The sequence below is a fragment of the Microcaecilia unicolor genome, chromosome 3 (assembly GCF_901765095.1).
Source record: "Microcaecilia unicolor chromosome 3, aMicUni1.1, whole genome shotgun sequence".
Classification (NCBI taxonomy): Eukaryota; Metazoa; Chordata; class Amphibia; order Gymnophiona; family Siphonopidae; genus Microcaecilia; species Microcaecilia unicolor.
The window spans coordinates 311,154,686-311,179,918 of record NC_044033.1 but is presented as its reverse complement, the minus strand read 5'-3'; the positions used below and the strand labels follow the sequence as shown (position 1 = coordinate 311,179,918).

The 25,233-nt window shown below is 44.2% G+C and overlaps 1 protein-coding gene across 1 annotated transcript in view; it reads right to left on the bottom strand.

Moving 5' to 3' along the window:
- Positions 1-6,028: 6,028 nt before the first annotated feature.
- LOC115466792 (methyltransferase-like protein 7A) overlaps positions 6,029-25,233 on the bottom strand; it is a 34,041-nt gene continuing 14,836 nt past the window's right edge. Inside the window, exon 2 of the mRNA XM_030198311.1 lies at positions 6,029-6,584. Within this exon, the coding sequence (XP_030054171.1) occupies positions 6,348-6,584 (237 nt within the window). The 3' untranslated portion in view covers positions 6,029-6,347. The remainder of the gene's footprint in view (positions 6,585-25,233) is intronic.

The following is a 25,233-nucleotide window of genomic DNA, read 5'->3' as shown; positions in this document are numbered from 1 at the left end:
ACTACTCAGATCCAAGCAAAAGGCATTGGATTCTTAAAATGCAAAGTGTCTAATGAAGTTAAAGAAATTCCTGTAAGTGATGTCTTGTATATTCCCCAAGCAGTTTGCAATATGCTTAGTGTATCTACATTAGATAAGAAGGGATTTGCGATTCATTTTGAAAACAGTAAGTGCACAATCTCTAAAAATGATGAAGTGTATGCTGAAGCTTTTATGCATAATGATATTTATAAACTGAGCATTTCAGGTGAAGCCTCACATATGGCGCAAGTAAGGAAGAATGATGGTAAATGTAGTCTGGAAATCTGGCACCGCCGCCTGGGACATCGTGATTTTAAGGTGATCCAGGATCTTCACAGTGGGCAACTAGCCACAGGCATTCAAATCAGTGCAGATACTGGTAAAATGGAGAAATGCATAGACTGTGTTACTCAAAAAGGTGTGAGACCCTCATTTCCTGCATACACGGGAAATAGGAGTAATAAAGTACTGGACTTAATACACAGTGACTTATGTGGACCGTTTAATATCCCATCATTGGGAAATAACAGATTTGTGCTAATATTCTTGGATGATTTCTCTAGATACTGTGTGGCCTATTTGCTGAAAGAAAAAAGTCAAGTCACAGACATGCTGAAGAAATACGTAGCCATGGTGAGCAATAAATTTGAAAGAAAACCAAAGGTTCTTCAGACCGACAATGGTGGTGAGTTCACTTCACAAAGCATGCGCACATTTCTAGAACAAGAAGGCATTCAGCATATCACAACAGTAGCTTATACACCAGAGCAAAATTCTGTTGCAGAGAGAAAATTTAGGTCACTTGTGGAAATGACCAGGTGTATGCTGTCAGATAGCAATCTCCCTAAAAGACTATGGGGGGAAGCCATTCTCACAGCAGTGTACCTACAAAACAGAATGCCAACTAAAGGCGCTGAGCGCACACCACATGAGACATGGCATGGTAGGAAGCCAAACCTGTCACACATAAGAACATTTGGAAGTACAGCATATGCTCATGTACCAAAGCAAAGAAGGCATAAGCTGGATTCCACAACAGAAAGGGGCATTTTAGTTGGCTATGCTCCAGGACACAAAGGATATAGAATTTTGAATCTGAAAACTGGCATTGTTGGCATAAGACATGTTACATATTTTGATGAAAACAAAAGGGTTGATAAAGGCTGGATTATCCCAGATGAGCCTTATCATCCAGAATATGAAACTAGAACCATAATAGACATGCCAGTGTATATAAATGCCATACCAAGGCAGATGTCTGAAAGCAACTCATCTGTATCTAACGAGGAACAGGCAGAGGAAGCAGACACAGAAAGGATCATTGCAGAAGACAGTACAGTTGGAGAAGGGGAATCAATTGGAGAAGGACTCTCAGATTTAGAGGATGCGGAAAGGTCGGACCAACCTGTTGTCAGACGCTCATCCAGGGAAAATAAAGGTGTTCCACCCCCAAGACTGTCTTACCTAACAAAGTCAGCAGAAGCTCAAGAGCCCTTAACATGGGATGAGATTGATAAAATGCCAGCAGAAGAAGCTGCTGAATGGCGTAAAGCTGCACAAGAAGAAATTGATGCATTGGATAAAAATAATACTTGGATTCTTACAAAATTACCTCCTGGCAAGAAAGCTATAGGATGCAAATGGGTATTCAAGTTAAAAAGGAATGCACAAGGAAAAGTGGAAAGATATAAAGCCAGATTAGTCGCAAAGGGATATCTTCAAAAATATGGAGAAGATTTTGATGAAGTGTTTGCACCTGTAGTGAAACACACGACAATTAGAACACTTCTGAGCATTGCAGTCTCAAAAGGCATGCAAGTCAACCACATTGATGTGAAAACAGCATTTCTTCATGGAGATATAACTGAAGACTTGTACATGGAACAGCCAACAGGTTTCATAAATACAAAACAAAGACAGCTAGTGTGTAAATTAAACAAAGGTCTTTATGGATTAAAGCAAAGTGCAAAATGTTGGAATGACAAATTGCATGAAATATTGACAAATTTAGGATTTAAGCAAGGTGAAGCAGATAAATGCTTGTACACTAGGTGCAGAAATGGACAATATGCATATATTTTAGCTTTTGTTGATGATCTGCTCATTGCAAGCGAAAGTGAGCAAGAGTACAAGGACATTGTAAAATATTTAAACCTGAATGTTGAGATAAAAGAACTTGGTAATGTGTCATACTATCTTGGTATAGAAATTGAGAAACAAAATGATGGTTCTTATCTTCTAAGCCAGAAGCAGAAAATAAACGAGCTTATTGAAAGTTTAGGTATGCAAGATGCCCAAGTTGTAAGCACTCCCATGATCACTGATTTTCTGAAGGATGAAACAGTAAGAGAACCTTTACCAGATAACATCCAATATAGATCAGCCATAGGTAAGCTTTTATATCTGACTACCACATACAGGGCTGATATAGCAAATGCAGTAGGAATTTTGAGCAGAAGGGTCAGCTCACCTACCAAATCAGATTGGACTGCAGTTAAAAGGATGGTAAGGTATTTAAAAGGTACCATTGATTGTAAATTAAAGATTTCAGCCAATAGTAATCCAAAACTAATATGTTACTGTGATTCAGATTGGGCAGGGGATCATTCTGATTATAAATCCACAAGTGGATATGTGTTTATGTATGGAAATGTACAAATTTCTTGGGCCAGTCATAAACAAAGTATTGTGAGTCTGTCTTCTACAGAAGCTGAATATGTGGCTGTATCAGAAGCATGCAGAGAACTGATGTGGATTGAAAAACTTTTGCTGGATTTTGGAATAGCTGAACAGAGACCAATCCAGATAATGGAAGATAATCAGAGCTGCATCAGACTGTCACAGAATGACAAGGTTCAGTCACGCACCAAGCACATCGCAACGAAATATCACAACGTGCGAGAGCTGGCGAAAGAAGGGGTCATCAGTCTACACTATTGTCACACCAGTGAGATGACAGCTGACATCATGACCAAACCGTTACCCAGAGAACATTTTGTGAATCTGCGAATAAAGCTTGGACTTTGTATGAATTAATAATTGCATGACAGTTATGCATGAGAAGGGGTTTGTTGGAATAATGTATTGTATTTTACATGCATTGTCTGTCACCAATTTTTTCTCTGTGATTACTCTGTGACCTCTGATGTGAATTGTTCTGAGAGGTCACATCCATGCAACTTCCTGTGGGGGTTAGGAACAGCACATGGAGCTCATGATCTCTCCTAAGCTGAGGATCTATGGTGTGAGCATCCATTACCATCTAAGCACATGGAAAGAGCTGATAATCCAAATGTATAGTATAATGTATATATAAGCCTGTCTGAATATAATCTAACTACAAACTGTGAGTAAACAGATGTTTTGTTACTTCAACTTTAAAGTGACTCAGCAGTGAATTATTCTGGGGTGTATGTGAGAGAGATGAAGAAAAGAAATTAACATTTCTAAAGCTGAAGCTGTGTGTATAAAATCTGCTAATTATTTACTACAAATAATCCAACAATCGCCACTATGCTGAGAGCGAGGAAGCGCTCTACTTCTACTGCTTACGCCAGGGTTTGGCGTATCTTTGCAGCATGGTGTGAAGCAGGCTCACTTTCTCCCTTCACTGCTCCAATTTCTTCAGTGTTGGCGTTCCTGCAAGAAGGTCTGGAGAAAGGCCTGTCGCTCAGTTCCCTTAAAGTCCAGGTAGCGGCTCTGGCTTGCTTCAGGGGCCGCCTGAAGGGTGCTTCCCTGGCTTCGCAGCCAGATGTGGTGCGCTTTCTCAAGGGAGTTAATCACCTGCGCCCTCCTCTGCACTCAGTGGTGCCTGCGTGGAATCTCAACCTGGTGCTAAGAGCATTGCAGAAGCCGCCTTTGGAACCCTTGTCGAGGGCATCTCTGAAAGACCTGACGTTGAAAGCAGTCTTTTTGGTGGCTATCACTTCAGACAGAAGAGTTTCCGAGCTCCAGGCGCTCTCATGTCGAGAGCCTTTTCTGCAGTGCACTGAGGCAGGAGTGACTATTCGCACAGTGCCTTCCTTCCTGCCCAAGATTGGTTCTCGCTTCCATGTGAATCAGCAGCTCTGTCTCCCTTCCTTTCGTAGGGAGGACTACCCAGAGGAGTACTCCGCTCTTGAATATCTGGATGTGAGACGAGTCATCATCAGATACTTGGAAGTGACCAATGATTTCCGGAAATCGGATCATCTGTTTGTCCTGTTTGCAGGTCCTCGTAAGGGTCTGCAGGCTGCTAAGCCTACAGTGGCAAGATGGGTCCAGGAAGCCATTGCAGCAGCTTATGTGGCCGCGGGGAAGGTGCCGCCTATCCAGCTGAAGGCTCACTCCACGAGAGCTCAGGCGGCCTCGATGGCAGAGGCCGGATCCGTCTCCTTGGAAGAGATATGCAAGGCGGCAACGTGGGCTTCGGCTCATACATTCTCCAAGCATTACCGTTTGACTGTGGCTGCACGGGCGGAGGCCCGGTTTGGAGCTTCAGTGTTGAGGTCAGGGATTTCTATGTCCCGCCCTGGGTGAGTACTGCTTCGGTACATCCCACCAGTCTATGGATTGATCAGCTTGATGATATGGAAGGTAAAATTATGTATAATCATACCTGATAATTTTCTTTCCATTAATCATAGCTGATCAATCCATAGCCCCTCCCAGATATCTGTACTGTTTATATTCTGGTTGAATTTTAGGTTCAAGTTTAGCCTTCAGTTACTTCAGGAGGACTTCGTGTTCAAGTTCTTCTTTCACTTAGATTCTTCGAGTTGAGACGACTTTGTGTTACAGTGAGCTGCTGCATTCCTCTCCCCTCCGTTTTACGGGGCTGGATTGAGACATAAATTCTGCCGGCACTCCCTCCCGCTTCGTGCGGCTGTAGGGCAGCTTTGTACCCCTCCCGCTTCGGCGGTGTTAGGGTCAGTCAGCTCCTCCCGCGGTTGCGGTTGCAGGATAAGCCAGATCCCCCCGCATCGGCGGGTGTGGTGTCCCTCCCCCGCTCCGCGGGGATGAGCTGGACGGATTCCCCTCCCCCACTTGTGTGGGGATGAGCTGGGTTAATTCCCCTCCCCCGTTTCGGCGGTGGTGAGCTGGGCAGAGTGTCCCTTCGTGGGTGTAATTCTCTAAGTGCTGAGTCCTGCGGATGGAGCTTTGATATCGACATACTGAGGAGTTTCCGGCAGCACATGACCACATATAGGGAGGCAAAAGTTTGCTCTCTATCTCCACCTGCTGGTAGATGGACACAACCCACCAGTCTATGGATTGATCAGCTATGATTAATGGAAAGAAAATTATCAGGTATGATTATACATAATTTTACCATTCATACTGCAGCAACTAGAGAATCTAATAATTCCTTTCCTTCTTGTATGTTTTAAGTCTTGTAGCTATCAGCGGAGAAGAGAAAATAATTTCTTTCTAAAAGTGAGGCTATTCCCCTATGTTAAGAATTAGTGACAAAATTCTACTTACACAGATTTCCCTTTTTCCAACCCTTCGTAGAAAATGTTGATGAAAATGTAGCACAAATCTTAGTTTTTGCAAACCCCCTTTCATTCATATATTTTTGAAAGGGATATACTGCAGCTAACTGCATGTGTATTCAGCTCTTGTGGTATTGACATCAGGGGAATGTTTTGCATCCTTTGAAGACAGCACTGAATATATTTTCACACGTAAGATTGTTTTTTTCCAGGTATATGCAAAAGTACACCTGAAACTGGAAGTCTCCCTTCCAGGCATCCTGACCTTTAGCAATTATAGATGTAAGCAAAGGCATAGAGGGGGTTAATATGTACGGAGCAGGATAAGGTGGGCTATGCCCAGGGCAGGCTCAATTATTAGGTAACACTAGGGGATCACTTAGGGCAGTAACTTTTAGGGGGAAGCAAAGATCAGCTGCAGTCAAAGCAAACTAATAATCTTCACAGCCACGCAAACTCAAAAAAAACATCTCCATGTACTGTTACTTGAAAAAAAGTTTAATATTTAAAAACATGATGTTTGATTATGTGTTTTTAGAGAATTTTTATACAGCACCCATGATTGTAGAGTTTAATTATCAAAACTGTGGAGGGAGGCAACAGTGGCCTCTAGGGAACTGAAAGTTAATTGGGTCATAAGGCTGAAGTTCACCTAGGCCGCCCAATAATCTTGCAGTGGCCCTGGCTATGCTGTTCTTTATCTGCTGTAATTTACTATGTTGCTATGATTACTAGAAAATGAAAACTAAGCTAGCAAAAGGGAAGCTTTTCTCTACCACTTTCTCCTCCTCACTCCTTCATTCTTTCCCCCAGCTTCTGGTTCCCAGCTTTAAAGCAAGAAAAGATATGAAATTATTTAACAGCATATCCAAGGACAGTAGGATTGGCTGCGTTCAGCATAATTGGAAGTGTTATGTGCTGTAGTTTCAGCTCTGTGAAGCCAGCCTGTTCCAGGTTCCGCCACGATTTTCGCATCAGGTGGCACCCATCAAATAATCGCTGCCAGGTGGGGTCCAAGATCTGTTGGAAGAAGAAGGTCCAGCTGGAAGCATGTCCAATCACGTGCTCCAGGAAGAAATAGGCACCGCCCTAGAAAATACAATTATTTTGGTGATATTTAATCATCGTAGATTCCAATATTAACCCTTTTTCTTTGACAAGTGGCCCACAGGGAAACTGGAAATCCTTATTGGCTTGGCTAAGGAGAACTTCTAGCTCTTTGTTCAAGGGGCATCCCTGCCTACCTAACTTTTCATAGGGCACAAGCTGCTGACACAGGAGGTAGAGGCCACTGCACTCGGTCAATGTCCTTCTGGATGACCTGTGGCTCACCTTTCCCAGACTATGCTGGGAATAGGTTGGTGTGAAAGAGGGCAGAGCACTTCGAGGTCAGAATGGGATATGTGGAAAAAAGGGTCAACAATGAAGTTACTGGATTAACAATGTATGTTTTATAGCTTTCAAGGGTTACAGAGATATATTATATTAGTCCAATAAAGAGGTATCTCCTACAACTGACTGAATCTTATTTCCACATATCCAAGTGGACTAACATGGCAATCACAATTTTCTTCTCATGAGCTGGGGTGAAATTTGGCATGTTGGAAAACATGGTAAAAATACAGTTTCAATTTGAAAATGGGCCAAATCTGATGTGGATTCCAAAGAAAGAAGGCTCCTCGCTCCTCACCACACCCCCCACCCAACCCCATGGCCCAATGCATTTCTATGGGAGAAGTGTGGTAGCCGTGTTAGTCCAGAATGATTGAATATTTTAACACCCAACAGAAAGGACTTAACAAGGATCTGGGGTCTCTAGCCCATTATAAACCATAAAGTTGTATTTCTCTGTTGATCACCCCACCCCTCACCTATCCACACCCATCCTGTTAGAATATCAATGATATGCTTTGATGTCCCCATGCATACCTCCTACCCACCCCCATCCTCCCACCCTGTCAGACTGTCATAGTAATGCTTGAATGTTTTCACTTATATACACTGTCAGCTAGCACATTTGCTTATTTCCGATCTGACGAAGAAGGGCAACCTTCGAAAGCTAATCAAGAAATGTATTAAGTTATGTCCAATAAAAAAGGTATCATCTTATTTTCTTTTCCATGTTTTATTTTGTTTGATTTCTATTGATAACCTATGGGAGAAGGAATTCCAGCTTCTGTAACATAGAAACATACATACAGTGAAACAAAGCAGGTAGGTAATTCCACCTTTCAAACTGCCTCTCTTTGTTTTCTACTCTCCCAAACTGCCATGACCCCTAAAACCACCCCTTATAACTGCCCTCACCTTACCAAAATGCCCCTGCCCCACTCCCCCAAAATATCTACCATCCTGTAAACTTCCCCTCCACCCCACATATTGTCATCATCCCAAAAACATCCCCCTGCAATTGTCCCACTACTTGCAAACTACCCCACCCCAACTATCCCACTACCCCACAAACTGCCCCACCCCAAAAACTAGCCCTGCAACTGCTCTACCACCCCACAAGCTGCCTCGCTCCCAAAGCTATGTCCTGTATCTTCCTCACCACTTGGAAAACTGTCCCATTCCCCAAAACTACCTCCTTGCAACTATCCCACCACCCCACAAACTGCATCCAGTCCCAAAACTGGCCCACCACCCTGAAATTACCCTTTCTCCACAAAATATACCATCACTCTGTATATTGCCCTAGTACTCTACAAACTGTCCGCAGCCCAAAAACTACCCCCAAAGAAGCCACTAAACCACCAGAGCCATTCAAGGTAGGACCGGAGAGGGCCCACTAAGACTTAGGGGTCTGAAGTGTGCAGGAAGAGGGCAGCATCTGCGGTGGTAGAGGGGCTGTAGTGTGCAGGAAGAGGGCAACAGCAGCAGCAGTGGCAGTGGGGGAGGCAGCGGCCAGGGGGGGCCCAATGACCTTCACTTCCCTGGGCCCAGATCACGGTCACTCTGCCCCTGGTCTCCACTGAGAGCTCCGTCGAATGACGTCACCCAGATGTGACAATATGATATCCTGCTTCTCGGTCCCTTTCTGCATGAAACTGCTCTATGGGATGTTCTCTGTCCTAAGGTTATAAAAGAAATAAGCTTAAATTTTCAACTATTCACAATGGAGTCAATATTCAAAGAAGTTTAACCAGGCAAGAGATGCTCCTGGCCAGATAAATTGCTTGTACAGGGCTATCTGCTACAATTCAGTGGCACTTAACTGGATAGTACCAGGGCTGCCGACAGATAAAGCCAGGCCCGGGGCAAACACCTCCTTGGGCTCCCCCAGGCCAGCCCCCCCCCCCCCCAGACCTGCTCCCATGTGCCGCAGAGAAGAATTATCATGCTGTCACATCAACTCTGCCAGCCACAGGTCCTTCTTCCTGCCTCGTCCAAACTGCAAGTACTTCACACAGGAGGTGGGACGCAGCAGGAAGAAGGACCGGTGACTGGCAGAGCAGAGTTGATGTGATAGCGTGATAATTCTTCTCTGCGGCACATGGGAGCAGGAGAGCCATGCTAGCACCGGGCAGTTCTAAAACCGAACCATGTGTACACACAGTGGGTCACCCCAGGGGGGTTAGAATGGTCTAGTTTGAATAGGAGAACTAATTTGTCCCGGAGTCAACAGCAATGTCTACAGGAACTAACCAATAATACCTCTGTAATTATTCAAAGAGTGGATAAAGGAGGGGCTACAGTTGTTATGGACCGAGTTAAATATGTTGAGGATGGGATGCAACAATTACAACTAGGGCAATTTTATAGGGCTATTGATTATGATCCTACACATGAATTGCAACAGAGTATCACAGCTTGCGTTGTTCAAGCGGTACATGAAGGAATTCTTTTCCATAAAGGATATTGGTTTCTATGTTGCACAAGTCCAAAAATTCCTTAAATATATACTCAAAGTACATAAATCTTTGATGAACCCTCTGGGGTTACCCATTGTGTGTACACGTGGTTCGGTTTTGGAACTGCTATCTCAATGTATAGACATGATTCTTTGTCCTTTTGTGACTCATGCTATATCTTATGTGAGGAGTTTGATGCATTTTATTCAGTTATTGGATGCAGTGGAGCTCGCTGAGAGTGACAGTGTCTTCTTGGTTACACTTGACATGGTAGCGTTGTACACTAATATTCCTCAAATTCAGGCGGTTGATATGGCATGCCATTATTTTCAAAGGGTGGCTATACCAGCCCCACAAGATCAGAGTATTTAGTGAACTGCTTACCTATGTCATTTGTCATAATTATTTTGAATTTCAGCAGCACTTTTTTGTTCAAGCTAAGGGAGTTGCAATGGGTGTGAAAGGAGCTCCATCCATAGCTTGCTTGTATATGACTGATTTTGAGGTTAAATATGTTTACCCCACCTGTTATAATAAATCACATAGTGATGTGTTACTGGAGGAAAAAGCTATACTGAGCGGAGAAAACTTGGCGTGTGATCCTGATGCAGATAGGATTCGAAATGCTGGCCGCCGTAGATCACAGCCAACGTTCACAGCCAATGTCTGTAGTCTAGACGCGAAGATCAAGACCATTGAAGGACATAAAAAGCTAAGTAGAAAAGCTTTATTGTTCAACTTGCAACATCTGGAGGTTTTTTTAGCCGATGATGAGGAAGTCCAACTCCGATTAAAGCATTAGTTTGCATATAAGAGGAGTTTTCTCGAGGCTTTTTCCTCCAGTAACACACACTTGTGCCACAACATAAGTTAACCCTGTTATGAATTTTTAAATTATTTCTATTGATTACATGTTGGGATGTATTTGCTCTCCATGTAAACCGGGAAGCAGTTTGTTAGTGTATTCCTGCCATAGGTTGGCATGTGTTGTGGGCGAGTTTTGGATTTTATCCCTCTGGTAAGCAGCTTTAAATTAGTATTGCGTGATGTTGAGGTTGAGTTAATAATTTGAACTTATATAATAGACTAGTAAAAAAGGCCCGTTTCTGTTTTAAAGGAAACGGGCGCTAGCAAGGTTTTCCTCGGAGTGTGTATGTTTGAGAGAGTGTGAATGTGCGAGTGTGTGTGTGTGTGACAGAGAGAGAGTAAGACTGGGTGCGAGTGTGTGTGTGAGAATGAGAGTATGTGGCAGGTTCCCCCCTCTCTCCCAGTTCCAGGGTCTTCCCCCCCGGTATGTCTCCCATTTGCAGGGGTGTCCCCCCCCCCTCCCTCCCTCCCTCCCTCCCTTCCACCCAGTTGCAGGGTCCCCCCCTCCTCCCATCCTCCCTTTTTCCCAGTTGCAGGGTCCCCCCTCCATCTTTTCCTCCTTTTTTCCCAGTTGCAGGGTCCCCCCTCCCTTTTTCCCAGTTGCAGGGTCCCCCTCCCCCCTCCCAGTTGCAGGGTCTGTGTGTCTCCCCCCTCCTTTTGTCCAGTGGAAACAGCTGTAAAAACGGCAATGAGAAGCAGCTCCTAGGTTTCCTTTTTATTTTGAGTGTATAGGAATGACGGCTGCTTTGGGGAGTGGAATCAGAGATTAACCAAAGCAAGTCTATGGTAAGTAATAGACTTGCTTTGTTCACTTCCACTTCTGTCTATTGAACGTCCTGCAGCATGTCATAGCAGCCAATCAGTGGCACTTCAAGAATGACATCACTTTTATCTACTCCACTTTCCTGAGCAGCTCTGGCTGTTCCAGGCAGCCTCAGACTGTTGGAGGTGAGAATTATTATATAGGATGTATGGGAGTGCTACGTATGGGAGTGCTATGAATGTAATTTTTTCCCATAGGGATTTTATTGTTCCTCTTGATATCAAACTGAGGCCCCGCATTGGTGAACAATTGAGTAATGAACTTGTTGGCTTGTCCAGCTGAGGAACTTCACGCACCATGTGACCAGACAACTACGGTAGCTTTGAGGATTTGGGGCAAGATGCACAAAAGTCCTCGTTAGAGCCATTCCGTACCGAATTCCATAACGAATCGGTACGGAACGGCCATGCTCGAAGGAAAGGGAATGCAAATGAGCTGCTCGTTGCAGCTAGGGTTACCCAGACATGCCCTCTTTTTGAGGGCATGTCCGGGGCGTCCGGCGGATTTTGCCCGCGCCCACGTTTGTCCGGATTTCTGGACAAGGCGCGGGCATGGGCAGGTGCGTGCGTGCGGTGGGCGTGGGCGGGCGATCAGAGCCGTGGGTCTGGTCTCCCGTCCCCTCCCCTTCCTTACCATGTTCCCTGGTGGTCTAGTGACGTCTTCGGGGCAGGAAAGAGCCCCCTCTTTCCTGCCCGGAGCGCTGCCTCCCCTGTCCATCATCCTTCTCGGTCTGGCTGGGGATTCAAAATGGCCGCTGAGAGTTGAACTCTCACGAGGCCGCTTCAACGCTCGGTGGCCATTTGGAATCCCCAGCCAGACCGAGGAGGATGCAGCAGGCAAGGGCAGGCAGCGCTCCGGGCAGGAAAGAGGGGGCTATTTCCTGCCCCGAAGAGAAGACGCTACTAGACCACCAGGGCTAGATAGTAAGTGGGGGGGGGGGGGGGTTATGTGACGGGGGAGGGGACTATTTGACGGGGGGGCGGGGAATAGGGGGCGGAACGAGGACCCGAAGAGGGCGTGGTGGGGCGGGGCATGAGGCGTGGTGGGGTAGGGGCGTGACATGTGTCCTCTTTTTCAGAGGACACAAAATGTGTCCTCTTTTTCAGAGGACAGAAAATGGTAACCCTAGTTGCAGCTCACTTGCATTCACTAACCCTTCGTTAAAACCGTCAGTAATCGGCCCGTAAAGCATGCGCAGAGCAGCCAAGCGTTACGCTGGCTGCTCTGTGCATGCCACAAACGTTTTTTAAAAAACCCAAAACAAACACGTCCTTTATGGACGGCCTTGCCCCCCCGCCCCGCCCGAGGTCGCCGCAGCTCCCCGCTTCTCCCCGCTCCTCCCGCATTAAAAAATCAAAACATTAGGTAGCCCCGGCCCCCCACCTTTCCTCTCTTTCTCCTCAGCTCCGCCTCCCGCCATCCTTCGCCCCCGTGCCCCGCCCCCGCTGCCCCCTCTGAGGACGTCGCTGCCGCTCCCCCCCTCCACCAGGCCCCCCTCCGTCTTACCAGGCTCTCACCTCTGTGTGAAGGCATTGCACAGCACGGGGAAGAACAGCTGATTGCATCGCATCTTTGGATGTCCCTCCATTCCTCTTGGTCCCGCCCTCGTCTGCCTAAAGTTTTGATTTTTTAATGCAGGGGGGAGCGGGGAGCAGCGGCGACCTCGGGCGGGGGGGGGGGCAACGCCGTCCATAAAGAACGCTCCTGACGAGCGTTTTTGCCCCCTCCCGATCCTTTTTTTTTTACATTTGCCAGGGCTGCCTAAATTTATGATTTTTTAATGCAGGGGGGAGCGGGAAGCAGCGGCAACCTCGGGCGGGGCAGGGGGGGCAAGGCTATCCATAAAGGACACTCCTGACGAGCATTTTTGTCCCCCCCGTGATTTTTTTTTTAAACATTTTACTTTTTTAAGCCGGGCAGCCCTAACGAGAGGTACAGACCTCTCGTTAGCTTTCCCGGAGTTTTCCAACGTTAGGTAGAGGAGTGTGGTAGCCGTGTTAGTCCACTCTTAAGGTTATCAATAGAAATCAAACAAAATAAAACATGGAAAAGAAAATAAGATGATACCTTTTTTATTGGACATAATACATTTCTTGATTAGCTTTCGAAGGTTGCCCTTCTTCGTCAGATCGGAAATAAGCAAATGTGCTAGCTGACAGTGTATATAAGTGAAAACATTCAAGCATTACTATGACAGTCTGACAGGGTGGGAGGAGGGGGGTGGGTAGGAAGTATGCATGGGGACATCAAAGCATATCATTGATATTCTAACAGGGTGGGTGTGGATAGGTGAGGGGAGGGTGATCAACAGAGACATACAGCTTTATGGTTTATAATGGGCTAGGAACCCCAGATCCTTGTTAAGTCCTTTCTGTTGGGTGTTAAAATATTCAATCATTCTGACTTCAAAGGTCTTACGTTCTTGTATGGTTTTAAAGTTACCTTTGAGGATTCTCACTGTGAAGTCACTGGTGCAGTGTCCTGGTCCTGTAAAATGTTGACCAACAGGCGTGGGAACCCTGCTGGCACCAGTATTGTTCATATGATGTCTATGTAAATTGAATCTTGTCTTAAGCATCTGGCCTGTTTCTCCAAAATAGCATCCTTCGTTACATTTTTTACACTGAATGATATATACCACATTGGAAGATGAGCAACGTTAGGGCAAGCGGTAAACTTTGATGCATCTCATTTCAATAGGGTTTCTACACAATTTGCTCATCTGCATTCCGTTTTTGTTTGCTGCTACCGTCATCGGAAATTGGGCTTTAATACATGCCAGGGTTAAAAACGTTTTCGTTAAAGGCTCGTTTAGTGCATCTTGCCCTTGATCTGAACTTGTTTCGTTATAGAGATATCTCCCAGTCCAGTCTTTTGAAGGATTTCAGCGAACTACCCTGTGATCTACATGAAGTATTTGGGTCTGGAAGTTTTCAACTGACTATAATTTTTCAGTGCGTGGACATGTTAATCGTGGGGGGTTTTCTTTGATTAACCCACTAGCTGTTTTGCTGATTTTTGGATAAGACGATAATGGACTTAGATTTGACTTTACTGATTAGATAAGGATGTTTAGTAAGGTGAGTGAATGAATGTCATGGGCGATTGGTATGACTGAAGGAAGAGTGATAGTATTTATATGCATTATATTTGATTAGTGATTGAAATAAATATTTTCAAATAGTCAGGGCCGTTCTTAGCAAGTGCAGGGTCCTGTGCAGACCAATTTGGTGGGGCCCCATCCTAGCCCCGTCCCACCCTTGCCCTGCCCCCACCCTTGTTTCTCCCCCACCCTAGCTCCACCCCATTGATAAGATTATTCCATTTTTAGAACATTTTTTATTTGTGAAATTTCAAATAAAGACAAATTAAGCTAAACTTGTACAAAAATAGGCACAATGCTATCATGAAACCTCCCCTCCCCAGAAATTATTCAGTTCAAGTCCACTACAATTAGTAGTTCCAATTCTCATAACAAAGGAGAATAAAGGAAAAATATTAAGAAAAGATCCAGTACTTTCAAATTCCCCTATTACTCTGTAACCCATCAAAGGTGGGACGCAGGAAGTTGCAGAATAGGCGGGACGTGCCTGAGAAGAGGCCCCGACGACGCGTGCTGGCAGAAGGCTGGCTATGGGAATCGCCGGTGCTGGAGGGAGAACGGCGCTTTAGGGCAGTAAAAGTGAGCAGACTACGCGGACGGGGAGAGTAGGCAGAAGAGGCTGGGCGGGCCTGGAGCAAAAGTGGCTGGGCCTGGACCCGTGGCTACGCCCCTGGTTTACTCACTACCAGCAGCATGTATACTGAACTCTTTGTTCACCTTATTACACATTTACTTAACCAAGCTGTTTAATAAATATATTTATTCCCTTGGGAGGATTCTTTGAGGAGAACCATTGCTAGTTTGTACTCCTCTCTCCCCATCTGGAATTTTTTTTATCCATGTTGAACCAGTTATATGGCTCTTTTCACTGTTGTTAGCTTTATTATATACGTCTTACATAAGCACATAAGTAATGCCACACTGGGAAAAGATCAAGGGTCCATCGCGCCCAGCATCCTGTCCACGACAGCGGCCAATCCAGGCCAAGGGCACCTGGCAAGCTTCCCAAACGTAAAAAAATTCTATACATGTTATTCCCGGAATTGTGGATTTTTCCCAAGTCCATTTAGTAGCGGTTTATGGACTTGTCCTTTAGCAAACCGTCTAACCCCTTTTTAAACTTTGCCAAGCTAACCGCCTTCACCACGTTCTCTGGCACTATGGTATAGAATCATACATATTTTCAACTTGCTACCTCTGATATTATCAATATATTTAAAAGTTGTCTGGTTTCAATCTCTACATTATTACTCAATAATGAGCCCCAGTATGTTTCAAGTAATTTTTCTCATACACCCAGATGGCTGCCTTTCATACAAAGAGAGACAAAAAAAAAAAAAAAGTGGAAGAGTCGTGTTCCAGGAAATCAGTCTAAAAGGTGAAGTTCAAAGCTTCTTAAAATTCTTTATTATCCCTACAATCTCTAACAGGCAATTATCACCTTCTAGATCCCTGGAGACAGTTACATCTGGACACTAGAGACTACTCTTTTTTTCAACTATTCAAGAATTGATTATCTTCTGATATCTAATAGCTTATTAACCTCTGTCTCCAAAGCAGGTATGGAACCTCTAGCATTCTCTGACGACTCTGCAATAACCTTAGAAATTCAAATTCATTCACCAACTTCCAATCACAAACCATTATGGAAGTTGAATTCTCACATCTTGTCCCTGGAAGAATATTATATATGGACATCTCTAGCATTTAGCATTTAACACACATGCTAAAAACGCTAGTGTGCCTTTGTAAAAGGACCCCTTAGAGGGGCATAATCGAAAGGGATGCCCAAGTTTTGCTGAGGACGTCCCGATGGAGGGGCGGCGAAACCCGTATTATCGAAACAAGATGGATGTCCATCTTTCGTTTCGATAATATGGTCGGGGACACCCAAATCTTGAAATTTTGGTCGTCCCTAGACTTGGTCGTTTCTGATTTTCAGCGATAATGGAAACCAAGGACACCCATCTCAGAAACGACCAAATGCAAGCCCTTTGGTCATGGGAGGAGCCAGCATTCGTAGTGCACTGGTCCCCCTGACATGCCAGGACACCAAACGGACACCCTAGGGGGCACTGCAGTGGACTTCATAAATTGCTCCCAAGTACATAGCTTCCTTACCTTGTGTGCTGAGCCCCCCAACCCCCCCCCCCAAAACCCACTACCCACAACTGTACACCACTAACATAGCCCTTATTGGTGAAGGGGGCACCTAGATGTGGGTACAGTGGGTTTATGGTGGGTTTTGGAGGGCTCATATTTACCACCACAAGTGTAACAGGTAGTGGGGGGATGGGCCTGGGTCTGCCTGCCTGAAGTGCACTGCACCCACTGAAACTGCTCCAGGGACCTGCATACTGCTGTGATGGACCTGAGTATGACATTTGAGGCTGGCATAGAGGCTGGCACAAAATATTTTTAAAGATGTTTTTTGAGGGTGGGATGGAGGTTAGAGACCACTGGGGGAGTAAGGGGAGGTCATCCCCGATTTCCTCCAGTGGTCATCTGGTCAGTTTGGGCACCTTTTTGTGCCTTGGTCGTAAGAAAAACAGAACCAGGTAAAGTCGTCCAAGTGCTCGTCAGGGACGCCCTTTTTTTTCCATTATGGATCGAGGACGTCCATGTGTTAGGCACGCCCAAGTCCCGCCTTCGCTACGCCTCCGACAGGCCCCCGTGAACTTTGGTCATCCCTGCAACGGAAAACAGTTGGGTACGTCCAAAATCGGCTTTCGATTATACTGATTTGGGTGACCCTATGAGAAGGACGCCCATCCTCCGATTTGTCGAAAGATGGGCATCCTTCTCTTTCGAAAATGAGCCTGCTAGTGTCCTAAGCTTTGCAGCAGTTCCTTTTAGCTTCTTTTTTAGCCATTTTCCTCATTTTATTATAGTCGCCCTTTCGAAAATTAAATGCTGCTACAGTAGATTTCCTTTGTGGCTTCATTCCAGATAGTAGCTCAAACTTGATCATGTTAGGATCACTGTTTCCCAGTTATCTCTCATACTGTGCCCTGTATGCCACCAAGGACTAGACCTAAATTGACTCCCCCTATTGTTGGTTCCTGGTCCAGTTGCTACATGAAGCAGTCGTTTATTACATCTAGGAATTTTATCTCCCTGGCACTCCCTGATGTAGAAACAATGACATATAGAAATATGACGCCAGATAAGGGTCGTATGGCCCATCCAGTCTTCCCATCCTCAGTAACCACTAACTCCTCCTTTTCCTAAGAGATTCTTTGTGTCTGTCCCACACCTTCTTAAAATCTGATACAGTCCTCATCTCCACGACCTCCACCGGGAGGCCATTCCACGCATTCACTACCCTTTCCATGAAAGAGTATTTCCTCAGATTTGTCCTATGCCTATTTCCTCTTAACTTCATCTTATGTCCTCTCATTCTAGAGGTTTCCTTCATTTGAAAAAGGCTCACCTCTTGTACATTAACGCCACTGAGATATTTAAACGTTTTTATCATATCCCCTCTCTCCTGCCTTTATTCCAGAGTAGGAAAACACGCAAAGCAGATACGTATAACATTTTTTAAATTAAATATAGATCATAATATAGTTAGTAAGCCCGACACAGGCTGTGTTTCGCCCAACTGGGCTGCATCAGGGGCTAATAAATATCTGTATGATCATATAATTTCCACTCAAAAATCTATTTGTTGAGCTCACAATTGTGCAGTGGAAGATTCACAGTCTTATTGCGGCAAATGTCGACTCAAGGTTTTTGAATGATCCTTCCTTTCAAAGTGCTATCTGTTAAGGTGTGCAATCTTCCACTGCATAATTGTGAGTTTAACAAATAGATTTTTGAGTGAAAATTATATGATCATACAGATATTTATTAGCCCCTGATGCAGCCTAGTTGGGCGAAACACGGCCTGTGTCGGGCTTGCTAACTATATTATGATCTATATTTAAAAAAAAAAAATTTATACGTATCTGCTTTGCGTGTTTTCCATCTTGGAGTTTGCAGATCGATTGCCCTGTTGTTTTCTTTTATTCCAGAGTATACATGTTGAGGTTCATTAGCCTATCCCTATATGTTTTATGACAGAGACCGCTGACTAATTTTGTAGCCACTCTATTAACCGACTCCATCCTGTTTATATCTTTCTTTAAGTGCGGCCTCACCAGAGTCTTTACAAGGGCACTATTACCTCTTTTTTCCTGCTGGTCATCCTTCTCCTTATGCACGTGAGTATCCTTCTGGCTTTGAGCATCGCCTTTTCTACCTGTTTGGCCATCTTAAGGTCATCAGACACAATCACCCCCAAGTCCAGCTCTTGCATTTATCCAGTCAATGTTGTGGTAATTGAAATCACCCATTATTATACTGTTGCCCAATTTGCCAGCTTTCCTAATTTCTGTAAATATTTCTTCATCTGTCAGTTCATTCTGTCCTGGCGGGCAGTAGTACAGCCCTACAAGAATACTCCTTCCCTTCACACATGCTCGCTGCTATCTGTTTCATGTAGAATGTTTATTTTATTTGATTCAATTCCCTTTTTATTTATTTATACAATTTCACATTTACATTTATGCAATATAACATAAATTTGAATTTAAGAAAATAAACAGAAGGTTAAATCCTAATAGGCAAAACAAATATTAATTATTTAGTCCACAATAACTGATCCAAGATCTAGGAAATTTAAATTTTAAGCTCAATAAATTGAATGAAATAATTACAAACTAGAGCAGAGGGAACCTGAGTGACACAGCCGAGACTAAGCGCAACGATCAAGAACTGTTACAACATTACTTTTTAGAGGAAATAAATTCTACCAATTTTCCTGGGTCAAAAAACATATAATTTGTGGAATTCATAGAAACATTGCATTTACAGGGAAATTTTAAAAGGAAAGTCCCTCCTATTCGAAGAACTCTCGCTTTTAGTGACAGAAACTCTTTTCTTCTTCTTTGTGTGTCTCTCGAAAGATCCAGAAAAATCTGTACTTTTGATTCCAGGAATAGTGAGTTCATGTGGCAGAGGTAAAGTCTAAATATGTTATTTCGATCTAACTCCAGAGCAAATGTAGCCAACAGTGTTGTTCTTTCTGTTATGACTTCCATAGAGTTCTCAAGAAAGTCAGTTAGATTTAGTTCAGATTGAGGAGGAATAGGTACTCTTCCTGTTCGAGTACCTGAAATATATTGAGTTTTGGTAATGGGTGGAAAACCCTCAAGGTGAACACCCAATACCTCTGTAGTATATTTTTTTAAACATCTCTAACGCTGGAATAAGAGGAGACTTAGGAAAATTCAAGAAACGTAAGTTATTTTTCCTTATCTGATTTTCTAAATATTCTATCTTGCGCTTCTGGAAGTTACTATCTTTTATCAACATTTGTGTTGAGGAATTCACTGATTTTATATCTTTATCAAAAGCCAATTTAAACCTGCTTTAATTCAGCCACCTCACCCCGCAAAATACCTGATAGTTGTTGTAAGTTGGTATTCAGTCCTTGAATCGCTTCCCATAGTATATCTAAAGTAACAGTCACAGGTTTTACCAAAACTCCAGACTTCACGGAGGATTCGCCAGAAATTCCCTCAGACAGAAAACCTGCCTGGGACGTTGTTCCTACTGGCATCAACGTGGCAATGGGGTCTCCACACACAGCCGCACGGGTCCGACTTCCAGGCTCAGCGGTTTGTTCCCTCGTTGTCGCCGCTTCTCCTCCAGGTCTTGGGGGTGCTGTTAGTGGGGGTGGACTCAGTGACACTCCCTCAGCGCTGTGGTCAACAGTGTCTCCCGGACCTCTCGAAGCGTCAAATCTGGTTCCCGGCGGTCGCAAGCCCGACTCCTCCAAAGTCATCTGCCGCGTGGGAGGGGGATTAACCCTGCCTGTGGAGGTAGGCATATTGGGTTTCCCTTTCCTCTTTCCCATTCGGGTCCATGGATACTCCCCTGCGTTAGATTTCTAAAGGAAGTTGAGAGCTGGTTCACGCATGTCTGCTTTTGGCGCCATCTTGGATCCGGAGATGAATTCCCTTTTTAACATATAATGCAACTCCCCTCAGTTTGATACTCTCTATCATTATGATACAATCTGTACCCTGTAAACATAGTATCTTATTGATTGTCCTCTTTCCACCAAGTCTCTGAGATGCCTATTATATCTACCTCATCATTTAGTACTATATACTGTAACTGTCCAATCTTATTTTATAGGCTTCTAGCATTTGTATACAAGCACTTGAAATTGTGTTTCTTCTTGCATCTACAAGTTACTTAGAAGTTGATGGGTATAATGTGCATCCTTTACTATGCTCTCTCCTTAAACACACCTGGCTTTCTTTCAGCATTGTTGAAACCTCTCTACTGGGATTCCCTGAATTTCCTGTTTCAATAGTATCCTTCAGGGATACTCCACACCGAATCACACGATCCTGGGTGACTAAAGTCATTAGAAATCAAGGCAGCAGCATATGCTGATGATATCATGATATTTTAAACGGTTGATTAGTAATTTTCCCACATTAGTCAAAATTATACTAAATTTTCAGGATACAAAATTAATACCCAGAAAACAGAGGTCATACCTCTTAATGTACATCAGCTCTGGACATTGCTTCCTCTTTTGGCTTACTTTGGTCTTCTAAAAGCTTTAGGTACTTAGGGCTTCATCTTTGCCCATCATTAGAAGAAACTATAAATGTCAGTTCCCCCCCCTCAATTTTTAACTATAGTCAAAGATCTTATTCACTAATGGCACCCACTTCACCTTACCTGTTGGGGATGCCTAGAGACTATTAAGTTGATGCTCATGCCACAAATACATTTTATCCTAAGTATGTTAACTTTACTCTTTCATAACTCATTTTATAAACAATTGGACAAATTACTCACCCAGTTCCTCAACAATGCCTAAAATTGCTCTGAGATTGTTGAAAAGATCAAAAGAAGCCTCTGGTGTAGCCTACTTGGATTTCTTTTTATACCATAAATCTTTTTATCACCCAACAGTTTTGTTACTGGTTAAGGACAGATTTAGAATACTCTCCTGTCTGGCTTAGTCTGGAGAGAGATCTACGGGAACCCTTTCTCATCCCCAATGTTGTACCTCTTTTTCTCCCAGAAAAATTGAAATCATACCCAATGCTGGTTTCATCACACCAACTCCTGTAAGAATTAGATAACATTATGAATGTTCCTAGCACTAAATCAACTATTGCAATGATATGGGGCAATTCAAAGGAAAAGAATAATAAGCTTTATTGTTGGTTAAACTGGTTTTGAAATGGTATTTGGTCCTTCAAACATGTATTAAATGTCCCTAACCCTTCCATATCCTTCAGCCCGAATTCTTGACAGATTCTCAATTTTTCAAATGGCTACAATTTAAGTATAGTATCAGTGATGGGTGCACTCTGAAGGACTTAAACTGCCAACAGCCATCAATCCTATCATTTATCAATAATCTGTTCAAGAAAGGACATATTGCCTCAAATCTGTACGAGTTGTTTAATAAATCACTGTCTTCACATACACTGGGCATTGATCCCAGTGGGATTTATTTTGGTCCAAACTTAACCGTCCATCATCTTCAGCTTCTACTATTCAGTGTTTGTATTTCTTTCAGCATAGAACAATATGGACTCCTCATAAAATGTCTGTGGCTGGACTCTCCTCAACAAATAAGTACTGGTCATGCAAAGTAGACAATGGGACCTTTACTCACCTTATTTATGAATGCACCCACACCAAAGAATTCTGGATACAAGTTTTGAACATAATTGCAAATATCCTGAACATAAATAGTCTGCTAGCTTTCAAAGGTATTGTTTTTGGCTCTTTAGCATTGGACTATGTGTTATCAAAAGAAGACACAAAACTCCTACATATTTTGCCCCCTGTTTACTAAGCCGCGTTGGCAGCTGCCAGTGTGCTAATGCCAACATAGAGCATTCACTTTGAATGGGCTGTGTCTGCATTGCTACAATTATTTATTTATTTGTTACATTTGTACCCCACATTTTCCCACCTATTTGCAGGCTCAATGTGGCTTACATAGCACCGTGGGGCGAAAGCCTCCTCCGGTGAAGAAACAAATATAGAGTGATGTTATTTTAAATGAAATAGATATGTACAGACACATTAGGGAAACGTGGAGGGGCATAATCGAACGCGAACGCCCATCTCCATGGGCGACTATTTCCGAAAATGTGTACGTGAAGGGGCGGACCAGACCGTATTAAAAAAAAATGGGAGTCCATCTTTCGGGTCGAAAATACGGTTTGTACGGACCAAATGTGCCATGGATTTAGTCTTTTGTGAGCTGGACGTTTGCTTTTTTTAGCGATAATGGAAACTAAAAACGCCCAGCTCACAAACGTCCTAATCTAAGCCATTTGGTCATGGGAGGGGCCAGGATTCGTAGTACACTGGTCCCCCTGACATGCCAGGACATCAACTGGGCACCCTAGAGGTCAGTGCGGTGGACTTCAGAAACTGCTCCCACATGCATAGCTCCCTTACCAGGGGTGCAGAGCCCCCAACCCCCTCCCCCAAAACCCACTACCCACAAATGTACAACACTACCATAGCTCTTAGGGGTGAAGGGGGCACCTACATGTGGGTACAGTGGGTTTTGGAGGGCTCCCATTTACCAGCACAAGTGTGACAGGTGGGAGGGGGATGGGCCTGGGTCCGCCTGCCTTAAGTGCACTGTGGTACCCAGTAAAAGTGCTCCAGGGACCTGCATACACGCAGGCCTCTAAGACTTGTTGCTGCTGTATAACCTTGGCACACCAGTTGACACCTGAAGACTAATCGCTCCAAAAACGTCCTTTATTGGAATAAGCACGTTTACTCACAGTCCTGGATTTCAAGCGTGCTGACTTTAGTAAAATGGGGGAATACCTGAGGAAGGAGATGATGGGCTGGGAGGACGTACAAGAAGTGGAAGGGCAGTGGTCCAGGCTGAAAGAAGTAATAAATAGGGCCACAGACCTTTATGTAAGGAGAGTAAATAAAAGCAAGAGAAAAAGGAAACCGATATGGTTCTCCAAGCAAGTGGCTGAGAAAATAAAGGCTAAAGAGTTAGCGTTCCAGAAATATAGAAAATCTCAAGAAGAGGAACACAGGGAGAAATATCGGATGACACTGAAAGAAGCCAAGAGAGAGGTACGACTGGCGAAGGCGCAAGCGGAAGAACAAATGGCTAGAAATGTAAGGAGGGGTGACAAAAATTTCTTCAGGTATATTAGTGAAAGGAAAATGACTAAAAAGGGAATTGTGAGACTAAAAGATACAGTGAACCGCTATGTAGATAATGATGAAGAAAAAGCCAATTTGCTAAATAGTTACTTTTGTTCTGTTTTCACTGAAGAAAATCCTGGAGAAGGACCGCGAGGGACTGGCAAAAGTACACCTGAGAATGGAATGGATAGAGCACCGTTCACGGAAGAGAGTGTGTATCAACAACTTGGAAAGCTAAAGGTGGACAAAGCCATGGGACCGGACGGGATCCATCCCAGAATATTGAGGGAGCTCAGAGAGGTTCTGGCAGGTCCTCTTAAAGATTTGTTTAATAAATCCTTGGAGACGGGAGAGGTTCCGAGGGATTGGAGAACGGCGGAGGTGGTCCCTCTTCACAAAAGTGGTGATAGGGAAGAAGCTGGAAATTACTGGCCGGTAAGCCTCACTTCGGTTATTGGAAAAGTAATGGAAGCGATGCTGAAGGAAAGGATAGTGAATTTCCTGGAAGCCAATAAGTTGCAAGATCCGAGACAACATGGTTTTGCCAGAGGGAAATCGTGCCAAACGAATCTCATTGAATTCTTTGATTGGGTAACTGGAGAATTGAATCATCGACGTGCTATAGACTTAATCTACTTAGATTTTAGCAAAGCTTTTGACATGGTTCCCCACAGGAGGCTCTTAAATAAACTAGATGGGCTGAAGATAGGTCCCGAAGTGGTGAACTGGATTAGGAACTGGTTGACAGACAGATGACAGAGGGTGGTGGTAAATGGAGTTCGCTCGGAAGAGGGAAAGGTGAGTAGTGGAGTGCCTCAGGGATCGGTGCTGGGGCCGATTCTGTTCAATATATTTGTGAGTGACATTGCCGAAGGGTTAGAAGGTAAAGTTTGCCTATTTGCGGATGATACTAAGATTTGCAACAGAGTGGACACCCGGGAGGGAGTGGAAAGCATGAAAAAGGATCTGAGGAAGCTAGAAGAATGGTCTAAGGTTTGGCAATTAAAATTTAATGCGAAGAAATGCAAAGTGATGCATTTAGGGAGTAGAAACCCACGAGAGACTTATGTGCTAGGCGGTGAGAGTCTGATAGGTACTGAGGGAGAGAGGGATCTTGGGGTGATAGTATCCGAGGATCTGAAGGCGACGAAACAGTGTGACAAGGCGGTGGCCGTAGCGAGAAGGTTGCTAGGCTGTATAGAGAGAGGTGTGATCAGCAGAAGAAAGGAAGTGTTGATGCCCCTGTACAAGTCATTGGTGAGGCCCCACCTGGAGTATTGTGTTCAGTTTTGGAGGCCGTACCTTGCGAAGGATGTTAAAAAAATGGAAGCGGTGCAAAGAAAAGCTACGAGAATGGTATGGGATTTGCGTTCCAAGACGTATGAGCAGAGACTTGCTGACCTGAACATGTATACCCTGGAGGAAAGGAGGAACAGGGGTGATATGATACAGACATTCAAATACTTGAAAGGTATTAATCCGCAAACAAATCTTTTCCGGAGATGGGAAGGCGGTAGAACGAGAGGACATGAAATGAGATTGAAGGGGGGCAGACTCAAAAAAGATGTCAGGAAGTATTTTTTCACGGAGAGGGTGGTGGATGCTTGGAATGCCCTCCCGCGGGAGGTGGTGGAGATGAAAACGGTAACGGAATTCAAACATGCGTGGGATATGCATAAAGGAATCCTGTGCAGTAGGAATGGATCCTCAGAAGCTTAGCCAAAATTGGGTGGCGGAGCAGGTGGGGGAAGAGAGGTTGGTGGTTGGGAGGCGAGGATAGTGGAGGGCAGACTTATACGGTCTGTGCCGGAGCCAGTGATGGGAGGCGGGAAATACTGCTGGGCAGACTTGTATGGTCTGTGCCCTGGAAAAGGCAGG